Raw genomic sequence first — 22,714 nt, 5'->3', positions numbered from 1 at the left:
GGATGATTTTGAGGGCTTCAATATTTAAAGAAGAAAGGGTGGATATTGGTGAAATAGGAAGAAATGTTTAAAACGCATGGGTAGATAAGAGGCAAATGGTTGCATTCTTTTGAGTCTTTGATCAGCCCTTCACCTGTGAGAGGTGGGTAGAGGACTAGTCACCTATGCATTCATCTAGCTCAGTGAATCTGCATTTTTACATAAGATAAAATAAACATAGGGGCTAGCATGGTGGCTCAAGCCTGTAATCCCAGCACTTTGGGAGGCCAAGGCAGGTGGATCACTTGAGCTCAGGAGTTCGAGACCAGCCTGGGCAGCATGGCAAAACCTAATTTCTACAAAATATACAAAAATTAGCTGGGCATAATGGCACATGCCTGTGGTCCCAGCTACTTGGGAGGCTGAGGTGGGAGGATCACCTGAGCCCAGGGAGGTGGAAGCTGCAGTGAGCTGTGATCACGCCACCACGCTCTCTCTATAATCTTTTGCTTTATTTATAAACAGTGCTGCAATAAATAACTTGGTACATACGTCACGTTTTACATGTACAACTCTATGCAGGATAACTTCCTGGAAGTGAAATTGCACGTCAAAGGGCAGGTGCAGTTATAATTTTGGTGGATATCGCCAAATAGCTCTCCATAGAAGTGATGTTAATTGCTTTAAAATGTTCTTCTTTTGCTGTAAATGAAGGACATAATAAAGTCTGAATTTAGAGCTGGTAAGGCTGGATTAGGGGAGGGTCGGCAGGGACCAGCTAGGAGGCTGCTACAATCGTACAGGAGAAACCACCTGGAACTGAACTATGGGCGAGAACCACTGGACTGAGGCAACAGAAGAAGCTAGAGCCCTGAATTCAAGGAACATGCCGTACTTAGAACTGACAGGACACAGACATAATTGGCATTTGGAGGTGAGGAAACAAAGGCCTCTGACAGGGACAAGTGGGAAGCTGCATCTGAAGTCAGAAACAAAAGCAGCCTAACAAGCTCGGCGTGGTGGCTCACACCTGTAATCCCAGCACTTTGGGTGGCCAAGGCAGGAGGATCGCTTGGGCCCAGGAATTCAAGACCAGCCTGGGCAAAAAAGGCAATACTCCGTCTCTATAAATCTATAAATACAAAATTTAGCCAGGTGTGGTGGTGTGGTGCCTGTGGTTCCAGCCATACAGGAGACTGAGGCTGGAGGATCACCTGAGCCAGGGAGGTCGAGGGTGTAGTAAGCCGTGGTCACACCACTGCACCCCAGCCCAGGCAACAAAGCAAAACACTATCTCAAAAAAAAAAAAAAAAAAAAAAAGCCCAACAGAGAAGGAAGGAGCCTCTCAGATTTCAGGAGCCTGTGTTTCACAGAGGGAGAGATATTCATTATGATGAGGAAGCTTTCAATTTGTTCATTCTCCTATGTTAGGAGAATGACCATTCTGAAAAAGATAAAACACACACATTAAGAGGGAATTGAAAATTTCCATTCATGGGCCGGGCACAGTGGCTCACGCCTGCAATCCCAGCGCTTTGGGAGGCCAAGGCAGGTGGATCACTTGAGGTCAGGGGTTCGAGACCAGCCTGGCCAACATGGTGAAACACCGTCTCTACAAAAAATATACAAAAAATTAGCCAGGTGTGGTGGTGCACGCCTGTAATCCCAGCTACTTGAGAGGCTGAGGCAGGAGAATTGCTTGAACCCAGGAGGCAGAGGTTGCAATGAGCCAAGATCGTACCACTGCATTCCAGCCTGGGCAACAGAGTGAGACTCTCAAAAAAAAAAAAAGAAGAAGAAAGAAAGAAAGAAAAGAAATGAAATCTGCCAGCTGACCAGGATGGCTCACTCTTAAATATGAAAAGACAAAGATCGTCAGACATTTGAAAAATGACCTTAGCATGAAAAAGAGACAAGGATAAATGGTGGTGGTGGTCAGGGCAGAGCTTCATAAGAAAGAGAAGTAATTGAGGAAACAGAAGACAAAAGAACATTTTAAATATTTCAGGCATTCTCAGATAGATTGGAGAGGTGTTACATCCCTAAACAAGGACAGGATGCTATGAAAAGGAGTAATCAGAGAATAAGTGTGAACTACTGGAAATTAAAGATAGGATCACAGAAATTAAAAAGTCATTAGAAGGTGTTGGAAGGTAAGACAATTAGTTTTATATCTAAATGATAGTATATCTAGATCCTAAAAATTTCCTTAGAGGTAAAAAAAGAAAGAAAGAAAGGTTACCTAAAAATTTCCTTAGAGGTAACAAAAGAAAGAAAAAAGAAAGAGTACCTCTAAAAATATAGGCATCAGAGGCTGGGTGTGGTGGCTCACGCCTTTAATCCCAGCACTTTGGGAGGCCAAGGTGGGTGTATCACCTGAGGTCAGGAGTTTGAGACCAGCCTGACCAACATGGAGAAACCCCATCTCTACTAAAAATACAAAATTAGCCGTGCATGGTGGCACATGCCTGTAGTCCCAGCTACTCAGGAGGCTGAGGCAGGAAAATCGCTTGAACCTGGGAGGCGGACATTGTGGTGAATTGAGATCTCACCATTGCACTCCAGCCTGGGCAACATGAGCAAAACTCCGTCTCAAAAAAAAAAAAAAAATATATATATGTATATGTATATGTATATGTATATATATTTATATGTGTGTATATATAATTTGCATATATATATATATATATATATATGCATCAGATGGCCTCAAAGTTCTCACCAGCAAAGGCTAGAACTATGCCTTCAATATTCAATGACCAAAGCAATTTTCAACCAAGAATTCTATATCTGTCCAAATTACCATTCAAGTGTGAGGGTGGAGCAATGATACTTTCAGACATGAGGGACTCAGAAAACCTACATACCACACACTCCTTGAGAAATTAAAGATGTGGTGCAGCAAAATGAGAGCATAAACAAAGAAGAAACAAGCAGAAGAAAGGAAGAGAAGGAGGGAGGGAGGGAGGGCTGCCAGGCCCAGGGCGTCAGTGAAAGGAAGAAGCCCCAGGCCAACACCTACGTGGCGGAAGAGCAGAGGGCTCTGTGTAACAGGTCCTGAGAAATAAGGCACCTCTACTCATTTGCTGGAAAGGCGGGAGCAGACTTGAGGAAATGACAAGGGTATTATTAAAGAATAAGCCTGGCATGGTGGCACATGTCTGTAATCCCAGCTACTTAGAAAGATGGCTTGAGTCCAGCCTGGGTGACATGGTGAGACCCTGTCGAAGAAAGAGAGAGACAGAGAGAGAGAAAAAAGAGAAGGGAAACAAGAAGAAAGAAGAAAGGCAATCCAAAACTCTTATGAAAAACTAGAAGAAATAAAAGAAGAAAATTCATCATAGGACATTGTGTGGCTCTGTAATAAACAATATTTACATTGTCACAAAATGTAAACACTATTTATTGGATTTAAACATTTAGAAACCTATAAGCAAAGTACAGAAGATTAGAACATAATCTAATGAGAAAATTGGAACATAAATGTTGTCAACATTGAACATTTAAAGTAAATGTGCCAGGCACAGCGGCTCATTCCTGTAATCCCAGCACTTTGGGAGGCCTAGGTGGGTGGATCGCTTGAGGTTAGGAGTTTGAGACCAGCTTGGCCAACATGGCCAAACCCTATCTCTACTAAAAATACAAAAATTACCTGGGTGTGATCCTGCATGCTTGTAATCCCAGCTAGTTGGGAGACTAAGGCAGAAGGATCACTTGAACCCAGGAGGCGGAGGTTGTAGTGAGCCAAGACCATGCCACAGCACTCCAGCCTGGGTGACAGAGCAAGACTCTGTCTCAAAAAAAAAAAGTAAATGTTCAGAAGACAGAAGTTGGGAAGGGCAGCCTAAAGGGAAAGGTAGGAGTGATGATATCTTTATCCTATAAACAGTGAGTCAAAACTACTATCAACAGCTAGTGGGATGAAAAATAAAGATGTAGTCACTAAAGCAACAGAGGTAATTGACAGATTTATTTTTATTTTATTTAGAGGAATTAAATAAGAACAGTTATATAACTGTACTGACAGTAGGGTGGGGGGAGGGTTGTTTGGATTAGATATGTAAACTAAATCCTCATTTTTGATAAATTATTATTATTATCATTGTTTTGTGTGTGTGAGATAGGGTCTGGCTTTGTCACCCAGGCTGCAACCTCTGCCTCCCGGGTCCAAGCAATTCTCCTGTCTCAGCCTCCCAAGTAGCTGGGATTACAGGCACGTGCCATCACACCCAGCTAATTTTTTGTATTTTAGTAGAGACAGGGTTTCACCATGTTGCTCTGGCTGGTCTTGAACTCCTGAGCTCAAGCAATCTGCCTGCCTCACCCTCCCAAAGTGCTAGGATTACAGGCGTGAGCCACCGTGCCCCACCTCATTTTTGATAATTATAAATTAATAGAGGATGTTTAAATTTGAAAAACCAAGGAACAGTGGCATTAGCATATTATTTAGAGATATGGAAGTTACTCCCAGAATAAAGAGCTAAAAGAGTTAGAAGCAGTTGTCTCTGGGGAGCAAGACTAGAGGTGGGAGGGATGAGGTAGGGGACTGTAAGCTCTTCTGTTCTAGTTTATTTTTAACCATGTGCATGAATTACTTTGATACAAAACATTTTAAGTGTGTCACAAGACAGATGAGAAGGTGGAGGGCAGACCTTTTGTGGCCATAGGTGAGTTCTGGGGGCCCGATTCAGGTAAGACACCAGAGTCATGAAATCCCTTGCAGGTAGGACTGAAAAACAACCTAGATACTTGAGGACAGTGGAGATGGGAAACTGTTCTGATTTTTACAAGGAGACAGAAGGTATTTCTGGAAACTATAGACCAAACGGCTCAATATAGAATCCTGGCAACATTCTAGCACAGATTATTAAACAGATGGCTTGGGAGTGCTTTGTGACTTTTTATTTATTTATTTATATGCCACCTCATTCCAAAAAGAGGAATCTGTAGTGGCTTACAGAGATACATACTATACTATAAGATAAAAACCTTTCTTTAAATGAGGAAAGGGTCTCAAAAAGTTAAACACAGAGTTACTATTTGACACAACAAACCACCCCTCTAGTAGGTACCCAAGAGAACTAAAGCATATTCACATAAAAACTTGTGCATGAATATTCTCGGCAGTATAATTCATAATAGCCAAAAAGCTGACGAATGTATAAACAAAATGTGGTATGTCCATACAATAGAATACTATTCAGCCATAAAAAAGGAATAAAATACCAATACCATGGATGAACCTTGAAAACATTATGCTAAGTACAGGAAACCAGACACAGAAAGCCACATATTGTATGATTCTATTTATATGAAATATCTAGATATGAAATATCTAGAACAGGCAAATCCATAAAGACAGAAAGTAAGTCAAGGGGAAGAGAGAATGAGAAGTGACTGCTAATGGGTATGGAGTTTCTTTTTGGGGTGATGGAAATGGTCTGAAATTAGTAGTGATGGTCACACAATCTTGTAAATACACTAAAAACCACTGGATTGTACACTTTAAAAGGGTGAATATTATGATATGTGAATTATCTCAAAAAGCTTTATTATAGAAAAAGTTAAGGAAAGGAGGGTGTATTCGTACATTTTCACACTGATATAAAGACATACCTGAGACTGGGTAATTTATAAAGAAAAGAGGTTTAATTGACTCACAGTTCTGTGGGCTATAAAGGCTTCTGCTTCTGGAGAGGCCTCAGAAAACTTACAATCATGGCGGAAGGCGAAGGGGAAGCAGGCACATCTTCACATGGCCAGCAGGAAAAAGAGAGCAAAGGAGGAGGTGCTACACACTTTCAAACAACCGGATCTCATAAAAACTCATTATTGAGAGAACAGCAAGGGGGATGTCTGCCCCCATGATCCAATCACCTCCCACCAGGCCCCTCCTCCAACATTGAGAATTATAATTTGACATGAGATTTGGGCAGGGACACAGACCTAAACCATATCAGAGGGTGAAGAGAAAAAGACAAAAAATAAAGCAGAACCAAGTCAATTGTAACACATACACCACAAAATTCTTTATAGGTGATAAAGATGGACCATGGCTTTGATCTTGAGCTACTACATGGCTTTGCAGCAGCTACTACAAACCTGGAAAATAGTGTTAACTAAATGATTCCTGGAATCCGTAAGACAAACATGAACTGGTTGCTCAGGAGGATCATGGCCTTTTTTTGGTGCTGATGCCCAATAGGCATCTCTCTGGTGTGTCTTCATAAAGAGGATCCATTGACAACATCTCCCCATATCTCCGGTGACAAGAGTCACACAGTTATATACTAGGTTCAGTCAAATTGGACACAAAGCCCAAGTATAATTCAATAAAGGCACTTTAGTGCAGGGTCTAAATGGTACAGGATATGCAGGCAGTTCTTCAGTGGTAAAATGTGGATTTTCTGGAGCAGTGGTTTCCAACCCTAGCTGCACATTAGGAAGCCCTGGGAACTTTTGCAAAATACCAACACAGGACTCCACCAACCAGAGATTCTGATTTTTTCTATGTTTCCAGGGGATTTTAATGTATAGCCAAATCTGAGAACTGATGAGATCGATAAATTGTACATTTTTCATGAAATCCTCTATAAATACTATTTCTTGCCTCAGAGTTTCATCAACTCAAGGTTATAATACTTAAACACATTTTTGTGTAGCTAATATTTTCTGAATGCCAGCTATGTACCAGGCAGGTGCTGTGCTCTAAGATATAAGGATAATTGTGTGACCCAATCTCTATCCTCAAGGACCTGATCCAGTACTGATTCGGGTTACAGACACCTCCACTGCTTGTCACAAAGGAAGGTGGTGAGGGGATGCAGAGAACACAAGGCAGGCACCCGGGGCAGCTCTGGGTGGGCGGAGCACTCCCAGCAGAATGAACAACTTAGCTGAGTCCCAAAGGAAAGATTAATTAGGAAAAAGTGGGGTGGGAGAGTGGTACATTGTGGTCAATATTTTTCTCAATAACTTGGATGACTATTAGTAACCATTCTATATGAATGTGAGGTGCCATGCTTACTCAAGAACAGCTGGAGGAATAGCCCCGTGCTACATGACTGAATGGGGGACCAAAGTGCACTGGTGGGCAAGAGGAACTCAAACCAAGATTAATTGACACTCCGGATCAGGGGAAGGCAACTAAGAAGCCTGAGCAGTGCTGCCCTGAGTGTTCTACTAGAGGCTTCGCATGTGTTATCATGTAATCCTACATCGACATTTTACAGTTGAAGAAAATCAGCCTTATAATGTCAAGGTAGCTGCCTTGAGTTGGCACAGCCAAGTGTGTAGCCAGAACTCAAGTCTAAGCCTGTCTCACTCCAAGGTCCAGGTTCTTTCTGTTATTCCACATGTATCAAGTCCTGTATCAATTCTTTAGATTCAAAGAATCAGCTGCTCATAGACAAGATAGGAAGGCTTGGTTCAACTGCATTTTCTGTGGGGGAAAATGTTAACAGCTATCAGCTTATGCACTAGTCTTAGATGTGTGTATTGGAGTTGAATGTGAGAGGCAGACATTCTCATGGGAAGGATCCAGACTTTGGAGTCAGGCAATGCAGGCTCAAAACTCAGCTTTGCTACTTATGCTGTGTGACTTTAGGCAAGTTACTCTGCCTTCCTGAGCCTCAGTTTTCTTATCCATAAAATAGGGATAATAATGCCTACCTCACAGGACCATTGTGAAGATTAAAGTTAATGTATATGCATGGAACATTTTCCAAGATAGAGCATATGTTAGGTCACAAAATAAATCCCAACAAATATTAAAAAAATCAGGCTGGCTAGGTTGGGCATGGTGGTTCACACCTGTAATTCCATCACTTTGGGAGGTCAAGGCGTGTGGATCACTTGAGGTCTGGAGTTCAGACCAGCCTGGCCAACATGGTGAAACCCCATCTGTACTAAAAATGCAAAAATTAGCCGGGCGTGATGGTGCACGTATGTAATCCCAGCTACTCAGGAGGCTGAGGCAGGACAATCGCTTGAACCCGGGAAGCAGAGGTTGCAGTGAGCCAAGATCGTGCCACTGCACTCTAGCCTGGGCAACAGAGAGAGACTCCATCTAAAATATATATATATATATTAGGCCGGCTATGGTGGCTCACGTCTGTAATCTCAACACTTCGGGGGGCAGGAGGATTGCCTAAGCCCAGGAGCTTGAGACCAGCCTGGGCAGCATAGAGTGAGACCCCATCTCTATGAAAAAAAAAAAAAAATCAAAACCATACCTAGTATTTTCTCAAACTACAATGGAGTAAAACTAGAAATCAATAACAAAAGGACCCCTGGAAACTCTACAAATACATGGAAATTAAATAATACATACCTGAACAACCACTGGGTCAATGAAGAAATTAGAAAGGAAATAAAAAAAAGTCTTGAAACATGAAAATGGAAACACAACATACCAATACCCACAGGATACAGTAAAAGCAATACTAGGAGAGATGTTTATAGCAATAAATACTTATATCTAAAAAGTAGAAAGATTTCAAATAAACAACCCCATGATGCTCCTCATGGAACCAGAAAAGCAAAAACAAATCGAACCCAAAATTAGTAGAAGCAAAGAAATAATAAAGATCAGGGCAGAACTAAACAAAATAGAGACTAAAAATAGTACCAAAAGATGAAAACTTGTTTTTTCTAAAGATAAACAAAATTGACAAATCATCAGCTAGACTAAGAAAAAGAGAACACCCAAATAAATAAAATCAGAAGCTAGGCACGGTGGCACATACCTAGAGTTCCAGCAACTTTGTAGGCTGAGACAGGAAAATTGCTCGAGGCCAGGAGTTCGAGGCTACAGTGTGTGATGATTGTGCCTGTGAATAGCCACTGCTTTCCAGCCTGGGCAACAAAATGAGCCTCCATCTCTTAAAAAAAAAAATCGGAAATGAAAAGGGAGACATAATTGACACCACAGAAATACAAAGAATCATTAGAAACTGTTATGAACATCTATATGCCAACAAATTGGAAAACCTAGAGGAAATAGATAAGTTCCTGAATATATATAACTTACCAAGATTGAGCCAAAAAGAAAACCTGAAGAGACCAATAATAGCTAACAAGATTGCACCAATCATGCCACTGCATTCAAGCCTGGGTTACAGAGCCAGACCCTGTCAAAAGAGGAGAGGAGAGGAGAGGAGATGAGAGAGGGGAAGAGGGGAGGGGAGAGGAGGGGAGGGGAGTCTAACACCAATTCTTCTCAAATTGTTCCAAAATAATTAAAGAGGAAGAAATTCTTCCAAACTCATTCTACGAGGACAGCATTTGATACCTGATATCAAAAACCAGACAAGGACAAAACAGAAAAAGACAACTACAGGCCAATATTTCTGATGAACATAGATGCAAAAATCCTCAACAAAATATTAGCAAACAGAATCCAACAACACATCATAAAGGTAATAATACACCATGATCATGTGAGATTTATTCCAGGAATGCAAGAATAGTTCAACATTTGCAATTCAATAAACATGATACATCACTTCAACAGAATAAAGGACAAAAACTATATGATCATCTCAATAGGTGCAGAAACAGGATTTAATAAAACTCTACATATTTTCATGATAAAAACTCTCAACGAATTAGGTTTAGAAGAAACATACCTCAATACAATAAAGGCCATATATGACAAACCCACAGCTCACATCATACTGAGTGAAGAAAAGCTGACACCCTTTCCTCTAAGAACTAGAACAAAATAAAGATGCCTACCCTCATCACTCTTATTCAACTAGTACTGGAAGTCCTAGCCAGAGCAGTTAGGCAAGAGAAAGGAACAAAGGGTATCCAAATTGAAAAACAGGAGTCAAATTGTCCCTCTGCAGACAACAGGATTTTACATATAGAAAAATCTAAAAGATCACACACACACACACACACACACACACACACACACACACACAAACCTCTTGGAACTGACAGACAAATTGAGTAAAGTTGCAGATACAAAATCGACATACAAAAATCAGTAGCATTTCTATATGCCAATAATGAACGAGCTGAAAAAGAAATCAAGAAAGCAATCTCACTTATTTTATTAAAATAAAATACCTAGAAATAAATTTAACCAAGGAGGTGAAAGATCTCTACAATGAACTATAAAACACTGCTGAAAGAAATTAGAGACACAAAAAAATGAAGACATCTTATGCTCATGGATTAGAAGAATTAATATTGTAAAATGAACATACTACCCAAAGCAATCTACAAACCCAATACAATCTGTATCAAAATACCAATGACATTCTTAACTGAAATAGAAAAACAATCCTAAAATTCATGTGGAACCACAAAAGACCTGGAATAGCCAAAGCAATCCTGAGCAAAAAAAAAGAAAGCTGGAGGCATCACACTGACTTCAAAATATGCTACAGAGCTATAGTAACCAAAACAGCATGGTATTGGTATAAAATAGACACATAGACCAATGGAACAGAATAGAAAACCCAGAAATAAATCCATGTATTTTCAGCCAACTGATTTTCAACAAAGTTGCCAAAAACATACCCTGGGAAAGGATAGTCTTTTGAATAAATGGTGCTGGGAAAATTAGATATTCATATGCAGAATAATGAAATTAGACCCTCATCTTGCACCATGTATAAAAGTCAACTCAATGGATTACAGACTCAAACATAAGACCCAAAACTACTAGAAGGAAACATAGAGGAAATGCTTCAGGACATTGGTCTAGGCAATGATTTTATCCATAATATTTCAAAAGCACAGGGAACAAAGACAAAAATAGACAAATGGGACTATATAAAATGAGGAAGCTTCTGCACAGTGAAAGGAACAATCAACAGAGTGAAGAGACAACCTGTATAAAGGGGGGAAACATTTGCAAAGTATTCACCAACAAGGGACTAATATCCAGAATATATAAGAAACAACTCGACAGCAAAAAAAAAAAAAAAAAAAAAATTAAAAAGTGGGCAAAGGATAAAAAAAAATAGACATTTCTCAGAAGGATACATACAAATGGCCAAACAAATATAGAGAAAAATGCTCAGCATCACTAATCATCAAGGAAATGTAAATCAAAACTGCAATAAGATATAATCTCACCCCAACAAGAATGGCTGTCATTAAAATGATAAAAAAAAAATGCTGGTAAGGATGCAGAAAAAAGAGAAATCTTATACACTATGGGTGAGAATGCAAATTAGTAAAACTATTATAGAAAACAGTATGAAGGTTCCTTAAAAAACTAAAAATAGATCTAGCTACCATACAATCCAGCAAACTCACTACTGAGTATTTATACAAAGAAAGGAAAATCAGTACATCAAAGAGTTATCTGAATCCTCATGTTTATTGAAGCTCTATTCACAATAGCCAAGATATGGATTCAACTTAAATGGACATCAACAGATGAATGGATAAAGAAAATGTGGTTTATATACACAATGGAATACTATTCAGACATGAAAAATAATGAAATTCTGTCGTTCACAGAAACATGATGAGCCTGGAAGGCATTCTATTAAGTGAAATAAGTTCAGGCACGGAAATATTAATGTAGCAAGATTACATTCATTTGTGGAGCTTAAAAAAATTGAGCTCATAGAAGTAGAGATAGGATTGTGGTTATTAGAGATTTATAAGGGTGGGGGGATGAGGAGGATAGGGTGAGAATGCTTAATAGATACCAAGTTACAGCTCGATGGGAGGAATAGGTTCTAGTGTTATGTAGCACTGTAGGATGAACACGGCTTACAATAATTTAGTGTATATCTTTGAATAGTTAGAAGAGAGGATTTTGAATGTTCACAACACAAAAAAAATGATAAATATTTGAGGTGATAGATATGCTAATTGCCCTGATTTGATCATTACATATATTACATACATTATACCTGTATCACAACATCACTCCCTGTCCTCAGACTATGCAGATAAAAAAAAACTCTGTACCCCGTAAGTATGTACAATTATTCTGGGTCAATCAAAGATAAAAGGAAAAAATAATGTATGTGCAGACAAAGAAAAGGTATTTACAACACATGTAACTGACAAAGAACTCATATCCAGCATATATCAAGAACTCCTAAATAAATTTCAAAGAGATAGACAACCCAATTTTAAAAGTAGGCTGAAGACTCAAAGGGATATTTCAAAAAAGAGGATGTGCGAGTTGCCAATAAGCATATGATGAGATACTGAACCGTATTTGTCATGAGGGAAATGCAAATGAAAACCTTTGAGATACTAGTACCCCTACACGGGAGGCGAGGGGAGGGGAGGACTGACAATGCCAAGTGTTGATAAGGATGAGGAACTAAAACTCTAGTAGGAGTGTACACTGGACCAACCACTTTGAAAAACTGTCTTGCAGCATCTACTAAAACCAAACCTATCTGTGACATAGCAATTTCACTTCTGGACATAAACTGAATAGAATGGGAGCTTCTGTCCACCAAAAAATAAGCATACATATGTTTAGAGTAGCTTTATTATAGATGCAAACTGAAAACAATCTGAATGTCCATCAATAGTAGATGAGAAAAATATATTGTGGTATATCCATGTAATGGAATACTACATAGCAATGAAAATAATGAACTACTGCTCTCACATACATAATGTGGAGCAAGTACACTACTGTTTCTGGCATGGGTGCTGGAAATGTTCTATATCTTGATGTGGATGGTGGTCACATAGATGTGTACACATAAAAATCATCAAGCTATTTAAGACTTGTGCACTTTAATATATGTAAGTTTAACCTCAATCAAAACAGTAAACTAAAAAATACTATATGTTATGTGCTTGGCACGGAGTGGGCACTGAATAAATAGTTGTCAGAATTTCTAGAGAAGAGGAGGCAGCAAGCCCATTGCACTGTGCACTGCTCAGACCACCGGGAGCCCTGGGTGCAGTGCCGGGAGCCACCCTTTTTGAGAGGGTCGCTGACCGTGACAGCATGGCATGACGGTGCGATAAGAATAGCAAAGGAGTACTTGGTAAATGAGAGATGGCTGAAGGAAGCAGAGACGATGATGTCAGGAATAAGACTTCAAAAGAACATACAGTGTATTCCAATAGTGAATGGCTCTCTGTAGAATGGGAATTAGACTTTTGCTTAGTGGCTCTAAAGTGGTGATTCTCAAACTGTAACTGCATCTCAATCCCCTGAAGCGCTTGTTAAAACACAGATGATTGCTGGGCGCGGTGGCTCACGCCTGTAATCCCAGCACTTTGGGAGGCCAAGGCGGGTGGATCACTTGAAGTCAGGAGTTCGAGACCAGCCTGGCCAATATGGTGAAAACCCATCTCTACTAAAAATAGAAAAGTCAGCCAGATGTAGTGGCGCGCGCCTGTAATGCCAGTTACTCAGGAGGCTGAGGAAGGAGAATCGCTTGAACCCAGGAGGCGGAGGCTCCAGTGAGCCAAGATCACACCACTGCACTCCAGCCTGGGCGATAGAGCTAGACTCTGTCTCAAACAAAAACAAAAACAAAACAGGTTACTGAGCCTCCCCCCTAGAGTTTCTAATTCAGCTAGTCTTGGGCAAGACCAAGAGTCTGAATTTCTAACAAGTTCCCCAGACATGCTGCTGCTGGTGGTCCAGGGACACGCTTTGCCAGCCACTGTTCTAGTGCACAAAATGAGGATGGCAGTTTGTGTTGTTGTTAATAATAATAATAACCATGAGAATTTATTAGGAACCTGGTGTACCAGCTCCTATGTTACATACTGTCTACATTTTCTCACAGTAAGGGAGTTCTTATTCACCCCATTTAAAAAACGAGGAAACCGAGGGTCAGTTTCTCACTGATTTCACAGCCTGGGCTAGATCCTCTGATTCCTGAGCCTAGGCATGCTCAAGCTGAGGCCAGGTGGCTACCTGCAGGGATGCTGGATGCTGTAAGTGGAATCCCATTTCTGAGTGGGAGGTTGCACTAATCTCTTCCTTCCTTCCTTCCTTCCTTCTGTCCATCCGTCCGTCTGTCCGTCCTTCCTTCCTTCTTCCTTTTTCTTTCTTTTTTTTTTTTTGAGACGGAGTTTTACTCTTGTTGCCCAGGCTGGAATGCAATGGCACAATCTCGGCTCACTGCAACCTCTGCCTCCTGGGTTCAACTGATTCTCCTGCCTCAGACTCCCGAGTAGCTGGGATTACAGGCGCACGCCACCACGCCTGGCTAATTTTGTATTTTCATTAGAGATGGGGTTTCTCCATGTTGGTCAGGCTGGTCTCGAACTCCTGACCTCAGGTGATCTGCCCTCCTTGGCCTCCCAAAGTGCTGGGATTACAGGCATGAGCCACCATGCCCGGCTGGTTGAACTAATTTCAGAGAGTCCTTCCAACTGTCCGTTAGACTAGTTTCAACTAGCACTTTTAAGCACTAGCACCTAGTAAGCACCAACTAAATGCCAGACGCTAGGCAACACCTCTCCAGGGTGTTTATGGCAACTGGTCTAACTCTAAGATGCTTCTGGGTCATCTCACCTCCTCCTGTCCCTCCCTTTCTTGGCACTTGTGTGACCACTCCCCTTACCCTCCAGACAGGCTAGCACTAAGTAGCTCAACCGGATATTTGGTAAAGGAGGCTCTTTGTACACACACCCGCCTCTGCTGTATTTGCATTCCTATGCCTTAGGATGGCTGGGCCATCCAGGTATAGTCCTTGGCACCAAACTATCTGCCATCCGCCCCATGCCAACCTCAGACTGAGCCTTCCAATCCACCCCCACACTCTGGCCAGCAGAACAACCATATAGGGAGTGACAAGACAAAATCCGGAGATGGGGGAGGGGTGGCTTCATGACCCAGAATGGCCAGAGGAACTGCAGGATGTGCTTAATGACCTTGAGCTGGAGACTTCACTCTACTGCTCCTGCCTGGCCTCTGCAGAATCTGCGAAGCAGAGACCAGAAGGCCCTGGGGACAGAGGGCAGCCCCAGGTCACTAAGAGAATCCTGCTAAGCATGAAATCAAGCCGAAGTCCCAGTGATTCCCCACTAGGCTGGTAAGAATCAGGTCTCTTTATATCTTGTTTAAATATTTAAGGTTTTCAATTCTAAGAGAAACAGTAACAAAAACAAAATACACAACATGGGTTTACACACTAAGGAATTTCTGCAGCTGTAATGCATGTAAAAGGATAGTGGTAAGGGTATCTAACTCTTATTTCATTGTTTGTTTACTTTCTTCTGTGTGTTTCCATGACACAGATTACCTATAGATGGTCCAAGATCTGCAGGTGATTTATTGCTACTCAACTTCCAGGTATAAAGCATAGGAGTTCAGCCGAGTGCAGTGGCTCACGCCTGTAATCCCAGCACTTTAGGAGGCTGAGATGGGCAGATCACCATGGGCCAACATGGTGAAACCCTGTCTGTACTAAAAATACAAAAATTAGCCAGGTGTGGTGGCGTGCACCTGTAATCCCAGCTACTTGGAAGGCTGAGGCAAGAGAATCACTTTAAACTGGGAGGCAGAGGTTGCAGTGAGCTGAGATTGCACCATTGCACTCCAGCCTGGGTGACAGAGCTACATTCCATCTCAAATAATAATAATAATAATAATAATAATAATAAAAAAATAAAAATAAATGAATAAATACAAGGCCGGGTGCGGTGGCTCACGCCTGTAATCCCAGGACTTTGGGAGGTCGAGGCAGGTGAATCATGAGATAAGGAGATCAAGACCATCCTGGCTAACATAGTGAAACCCCGTCTCTACTAAAAATACAAAAAAATTAGCCAAGCATGGTGGTGGGTGCCTGTAGTCCCAGCTACTCGGGAGGCTGAGGCAAGAGAATGATGTGAACCTGGGAGGCGGAGCTTGCAGTGAGCCAAGATCATGCCACTGCACTCCAGCCTGGGCAAGAGAGCAAGACTCCATCTCAAAAAAAAAAAAAAAAAAAAAAAAAAAGGCACAAGAGTTCAGTGTAGTATAAACATCTCTCACCAAGGAGTCAGAAATCCAGGCACCCAGTGATTAACCAATCCTGTGGTCCTTGCCTTGGAAGGGCGGCACTAAACAGAGAATCAGCACTAGGATAGTTTGGGAGCCCCAAGGAGGGAGCCTAGGAAGGTCAGAAAAAGGCTTCTGGAGAGCCAACCCTTGAGGCAATTAATAGATTTCAGGCTCCAAGAGCTTGAGAACCCTTTACTCCCACAGATCCTTTATTCCAATTAATGTAACCTTTCCATATTTGGGAGTCTCAGATCACTTTCCATGGCTTGTGAGGGTGGGGGATAATTCCCTTCTAATTTATAAGGGGGGAAATCAGAGAGTAGTTAAAGAAGGATCCAAGGTTTTGCCCTTCAAATTTAAGAATAACCACAAGGTGCCCAACTAAGAACAGACATGTGAATACACAGCAAAAGGAAAGACTGGATAGCCTCTGCCCTTGGGGAACTTGTAAGTGGGAGATAAGACATGTAAATGTAAAGCCAAAAGTAATTGTATAATTTTTGTGCAAACAATTCACCTCACCAGCTATTTATCCAGGACTTGCTATCTGCAAGGCATTCTTTTATGTGAGGCACATGAGAAGGGGTGGAGTTAGAACACAGGTAAATATACTCCCAGCCCTTAGGAACTCATGATTTAACTGGCTCCTGTAAGGGGCTGGAGGAACAGTCCGTGGAATGTAATACCTGGCCTTGTGAAGATGGGGTAGCAGTACAGGAGTGGATGAGAGTCTTGCTGGAAAAGAGAATTTAATAGAATTAATTCATCTGGGAAAGATGCCTAGAGGAGGTGGACAGTGTGTGATGCTGGAAAATAGAAGAGACAGAGAAAGGGATGAAGAAAGCAAAAATAAGCAAAACCTTTTCACATATAGACTTGCCTTTCAGACCCCACTCAAAAGTCACCTCTTCCACGAAGCCTTCCCAGGCAGAATTAGACACTTAGCTCTCCAGGCCCTCAAACTACCCCATTACAGAACATACCTCACTGTTGCACAGTTGGCCCCCTGTCTCTGTGGGTTCTGCATCCGTAAATTCAACCAACTGCAAATCGAAAATATTTGGGAAAAAAAATTCATCTGTACTGAACATGTACAGACTTTTTTCTTGTCATTATTCCCTAAACAATATAGTATAACAACTATTTACATGGCATTTACAGTGTATTAGGTATTATAAGTAATCCAGAGATGATTTAAAGTATACAGGCCTATGGATGTAGGTTATATGCAAATACTATGCCATTTTATATCAGGGACTTGAGCATCTTCAGATATTGGTATCTATCGCTTCTCAGTCTTTTGGCTAAGACCAAATGTAGTTTCTGTTCTTATCAGATATTGGTATCTGCAGGCACTCCTGGAACCAATCCCCCCGCGGGATATGGGATACGGAGAGACAACTGTACTTGTTTCCATATCTGCTTATATCAACCAGAGGACATTGTACAGTACCAGAACCCAATAGGTCTTTGACTATAAAGGGGCTGAGTACTGTATTCATGGTGGAATGCCTCCCTTTATTTTTACTTACTTTTTATTTTTACTTTTTACTATTTTAATCAAGTATAACTTACAGACAAAAATGCACAAATCTTAAATCTACAGACCAATAAATTTTTACATATATTTACACCTGTGTAACTACCACCTAGATCAAGCTTCAGAATGCTTCCAGCATCCCAGGCACTGGGGGCTACCTCATTGTGGCAGGGTCATTGTTACTGTGGCTAGTGGAGCTGAGCCAGCAAGGTGCTGTAGTTGAGGAACGCCATTTAGGGAAATTATGGAAGGATTTCAGGTGTTTGGGCTAGAGAAGCAAAATCACTAGGGCAAGGTCATTTTGGGTGTGAAGGACTTACATGACAGAGCAATTAGATTTGTTCTGTGTGGGGCCGTGGGGAGCAGTTACAGGGCGAAGCATTTCAATTTTGCCTAAGACTCTCTCTACAACCAGAGCTCATCCACACTGCAAGCAGAGCCCCTGGGAATATGCAAGGTCCCCAGCACTAGAGGTGTCAGTCAAGAACAGGACTGGCAAGCATTCAAAGGTAGTTATGGGGAGGGGATAGGGGACTCAATTGGAGGCTATTCCTTCCAACTCTGAGCGTCTATGGTTCCTGGAGTTCTGTGATAGTGGCAGAGAAGACTCAGTCAAAAACTTGTGGTTATGATTTGTTTGGTGTTTTTTTTTCCCCCAGAGGGTAGCTTTTTAGTTTATTACAATTACTGTGCAGGCCCCCCATCATCACTATCGAATAAGTACTTGTCATTACCCACAGAGTGATGAGCCAGAGGGACCCTGGGACTCCCCCTTCTCTGGGGCTCACTGTCCAAGAAGGGATAGGGCAGATGCAGGGGTGCGGCTATGAGATGGGACCAGTACCTGCAAGAGAAATTGGTTGCCCCACCTCATGCCAAGTTGTCTTGGGGACACCCGCCCACATACCTCCTCAGTCTTTTCAGCACTGGTCCCCCTGGTGGGCCAGTGGACATGATGTCATGGCTCCTGTCATTACTAGAACACCTGGGCAGAGGGGACACCACAGGGCCTTACTGTTCTGCCTCTAGGGGCCAGATCCTGGCTCCCTTAGGAGCGGGAACACACAGAACCCACCAGCCAGCCAGAGGCCACCTAATGAAGGGACAGCCTAGGTCAGCTGCAGGCTCCTCGAAGGACACCCAGTCTAGAGAATAATCAACCCCTACTCACTGCCAGGGATTTATCCATCGAAGAAAGAATTTTCCCCAGAACTCTTTTTAAATTTTTTTTTCCAGGAGATTATTTCAGAATTCCTCCCGGGGTTCCTCCAGGACGCGGCCCTTCCCTCTCTGCCCTCCTCCAACTAGTTAGGAGAGAGACAGAGTCAGCACAGACCAGCGTCATCCTCCTCCTTCCCGCACCTGGCCAGGTGGAGAGGAGGGCCTCATCTCAGGCCCTTCCAGGGAGCTTAGTGTGAGGAAGATGTTGAGTTTCTAGGGTTCTCCTTCTAAAGGGCAATGTGATTAACCTCTTGGGGTTCTAATGAAAGCCATGCACGCACGAATACTCTCCCAAGAAGAAACATATGTACAACAAGATTTTGCCTTCTGTTCTGGGGGAAAGGGGGGTGCCGTTAGACCCTCGAAGTCCATCTGTGAAGCGCCTAGGTTTAAAGGTCCGGGTTTCCTCCACTGCCACAGCCCGGGTGCGGCGAGAGGGCCCCTAGCCTTATCCGGAGATACAGGATGTCTCGGGCTCTCCATCTGCCGGGCTCTAAAATGGGCGCTCGGGCCCCTCGGTCCCTGGGGGCTGCATCCGGAGGCTGGTGGGACTGGTCGAGGGAGAGCGGGCGGGGGGCAGCGCGGCTGCCGGTTGGTCTCCGCAGCCGGGGGAGGGCGAGCTTGTGCGCTTGGGTAGGAGGGGGAGGCCGGCGCCTGGCACCGCACGGGGAAGGCGCGGGAGCGGACGCACTGCCCACCCGCCGCAGAGGCGCCCCCGCCGCCGCCCGGGCCCGAGGGCGGGGCCCCTCGCTGGGGCGGCCCCTCCCCGCCCCTCCCTCCCCGCCGCGGGCCTCCCCAGCCCGGCCGGCCCTCCCGCGGGCGGCACTCGGGCACCGGGCTCGCCGGGACCAGATCCGCGAGCCCGCCAGCCTGCGCCATGGGCTGCGACGGCCGCGTGTCGGGGCTGCTCCGCCGCAACCTGCAGCCCACGCTCACCTACTGGAGCGTCTTCTTCAGCTTCGGCCTGTGCATCGCCTTCCTGGGGCCCACGCTGCTGGACCTGCGCTGCCAGACGCACAGCTCGCTGCCCCAGATCTCCTGGGTCTTCTTCTCGCAGCAGCTCTGCCTCCTGCTGGGCAGCGCCCTCGGGGGCGTCTTCAAGAGGACGTGAGTGCCGCGCCCGTGCGCCCCCGCCCCGCGGCCCCCGGCACCCACCCTCGCCGGGCCGACCCTTCCCTCCCGCCCCGCGACCCGGCCTCTGCCCCAGCCCCGTGGGGCTGCCCGTCGCCCCCGCCTCCCGGCCGCGACCACCCCTCCCAGCTCCGCCTTGGCCGAAGAGCTGCCTCCCTCCCTCCCTCCCCAGCAGCTCTCCCTGGAAAACTCTCTCCAGAGACTGAAGGTGACTTCTGGCTTATTTATTTGTTATCACTCATCCCTGTGAGAGGATAAAACCAGTTCCCACCTGCTTCCCCCACCCACCGCCCCGTGGGGAGAGGAGTGATGGAGTTTGCAGAGGTGGGGAGGGTGCCCCTCTTACACAGCTCCTCTGGGGTTTGTCAGTAGCCCCGGCTGCCGGGGGCGGGATTGGCAGTGAGGTGGAAGGACCGTGGGAGGGCCAGCTCTGTGGCGGTGCAGGGTGCTGGAGGTGGCCTGCGGCTTGACTGATTCTCAGGGCCAGGCTCCACTGTAGGCAGCTCCACATCAGCTAACACAGGCTGTCCCTTCCCCCGGGTAGCCACGGGGTTTAGTGGGTTCTGTGTAGCCCTCCTCCTGAGGCAGCCAGAACATGGTTCCTGCATTGGTCCCCGAGACACACAGGACCTCACCGTTAAGGCCAGGTTGGGAGGGGCAGGACACTTTACCCATAGCTTAGTAAGGTGACTCTCCAGCCCTGGTGCCAAGGTTCCCCTCCACTCCCCACCCACCTTATCCTACTCCTGCTCGGCCTCTGCCCCAGGACAGGGCTCTGGACTCTCCCTGGCACCACCCCCAGAAATCCCCCTTTGACACCATTGCAGAGCCTTATTCTCTCGCCTTAAATTGGGCAGGGCCACCTCCGGGGGCCCTTGTGGAAAGAGCCAGATTCACTCTCCCAGTGCAGCATGGAAAACAGAGACCCATAATAGAATAGGGAATAGATGACTTGCAAGCCAGAGGCTGCTGCTTGATTTCCCCAGTCCCGGCTCCTGGCTGAGTGGTTTCCTAGATCCCATGGACTCAGTCGAGCAAGCAGCCGGCCTGGAGACAAAACCACAGTTGGGCTATCCCAGAGAAACCTCTGGAGGGGCCGTTCTGGGCTGTGGTCATGCCCTTTGGCTCACGCCTAGAGGTGTTCATGAGGGCAGGTGTTTCCATCCACCTTGCTTCCAGAGCTGGTGGAGGGAGCACAGGTGTCAGTACAGATGGACCCCACTTTAAGCCTTAAAAACATGACCAATTTTGGAAGTGATTATCCTCATTTTCCCCAAATCCTCTTGTAAACCAAATTATTCTCCTCTTAAAAAGCAAGTCTCCTTGTGTACACCAGTGTTTTGTGGGTGTGGTACAGGATTGGAATATACAGAAGATTCAGAAAATCTTAAGAACAAGCTCAAGATTCATTCTGCCTAGAGGTTTAATTAGAAACAAAGTATCTGTGGCTAGCAGAGGTTTTTCGGTTTTAAGTACTTTGACTTACAAAAGCTCCTTTACCTGGAACTTTTAAAGAACATATGTAGTGCAAAGAACACGGAGGGGAAGGAGGATGATTTGAAATGACAGGTTGGCAGGGCAGGGTTCGTGAAGCCAGCAGAGATGCACACCCACCCAGCTGGGCCATCTCTTCCTGGGTAGTTTTGTGTCTCCCTCAGCACTGCTTACCCAACAGGGGGCTCTGAACAGGCAGCAGAGAGAACCCTGCAGCAGGAACTGGCTCACAGAAGAGAAAAAAAATCATGGTAACAATGATAACTAACTTTATTCTGCACTTAACTGTGTGCCAGGCACTATTCATAGTACTTCACATGTATCAGCCCATTTAATCTTCACAACCACCTTGCAAAGTAGTACTGTTATCTCCATTTTATGCATAAGGAAGTGGAGGCACAGAGAGGTTAAGAAACTTGGCCCACATCACATGGTTGTTAAGAAGAGGCCTAGCCAGAATTTGAACCCAGGTGTTGTCTCTAAGACAGATACTTAGGCAATGCCTCTTGCTTTGTGAGTCATCAGTATAAACTCTGCAGATCAGGCACAGGTTTGGGATGAGTAGCCCTAAGGATGCTCATGGGCTGGGTATTCCTGAGCTCTGACAACTTCTGGGAATGTAATGATGACCCTCTGGGGCTTCCTGCTGGGATCTTTGGGGGGTGGGGTAGATCCTATCAGTGGTTGAGGTTTAAAATCTGAACCTCAGTCCTCCCACCCCCAAGACAAAATGCCATGAAGAACTCCTTCCTTTGGTTAAGAGCAAAGCAGATATACAGTGGAAACAGAGGGATGTCCAGGGGTGGCCTTGAGTGTAGGCGACAATCTCCCACTACCTTGCTGACTCTGGGCAGTTCTCATCACAGTCTCCCATCCCCCCAGACAGGAGCTCCACCAGCCCTGCAACAAAGCTTTGAAGCTGGATTCCATGGGACCATTTCTCAGTTAAAATGCAATACCCCTGCAAGCAAGTGCTTTGCAGCTTAAGTGATTACCAGCTAACACTCTCACTTGGTTTATACTTGTGAGTGGGGGATTGCTTTAACAAATCTGTGAGAGCCAGCTGTTGCGGGGGAGTGGGAGAAAGTTTAGGATGACACATGGGAGAGGAGAGTTGGGGGCAGTGTCTTTCTCGTGGGTTCCTAGTCAGGTCCTGCCTACTGCTGGGCCTAGACTGAGGGTGCAGGCAGAATGGGGCCTCCATAGGGATGTGCTTTGGGAGGACTACGTGTGGAAAGTGGAGAGCCTTGGCTATTGGAGTGGGTGCAGGGGAAGACTTGAGCTCAGGGCAGCACCAGCTTGCTCACTCTCTCAGAGAAAAACAAAAAGCCACCTGGTTGGCAAGGGTGTGTAGGTATGTGCTTTGTCAGGCAGGAAAGGGGAAGGGGTATTTAGAT

General features: G+C 44.4%; 1 protein-coding gene, 1 long non-coding RNA gene and 1 pseudogene across 3 annotated transcripts in view; 2 read left to right on the top strand and 1 right to left on the bottom strand.

Annotated features, from left to right (window-relative positions):
• Positions 1-4,866: 4,866 nt before the first annotated feature.
• LOC129038594 (uncharacterized) lies at positions 4,867-19,805 on the bottom strand. Of its 2 annotated transcripts, none has more exons than XR_008503184.1 (4): positions 19,629-19,805; positions 9,011-9,110; positions 8,727-8,861; positions 4,867-8,047 (listed from the first exon to the last, which is right to left on the bottom strand). It is a non-coding gene; the product is annotated as an uncharacterized LOC129038594 (long non-coding RNA). The 2 variants fall into 2 exon arrangements; XR_008503185.1 differs by having other exon boundaries at positions 4,867-7,420.
• LOC129022809 (U2 spliceosomal RNA) lies at positions 17,216-17,305 on the top strand (annotated as a pseudogene).
• MFSD4A (major facilitator superfamily domain containing 4A) overlaps positions 19,503-22,714 on the top strand; it is a 33,133-nt gene continuing 29,921 nt past the window's right edge. Inside the window, exon 1 of the mRNA XM_054491761.2 lies at positions 19,503-19,799. Coding sequence (XP_054347736.1) covers positions 19,570-19,799 — 230 coding nt within the window. The 5' untranslated portion in view covers positions 19,503-19,569. The remainder of the gene's footprint in view (positions 19,800-22,714) is intronic.

This window comes from Pongo pygmaeus, chromosome 1, assembly GCF_028885625.2.
Source record: "Pongo pygmaeus isolate AG05252 chromosome 1, NHGRI_mPonPyg2-v2.0_pri, whole genome shotgun sequence".
NCBI lineage: Eukaryota > Metazoa > Chordata > Mammalia > Primates > Hominidae > Pongo > Pongo pygmaeus.
The sequence above is the reverse complement of the archived record's forward strand: the minus strand, read 5'-3'. Positions and strand labels throughout refer to the sequence as shown.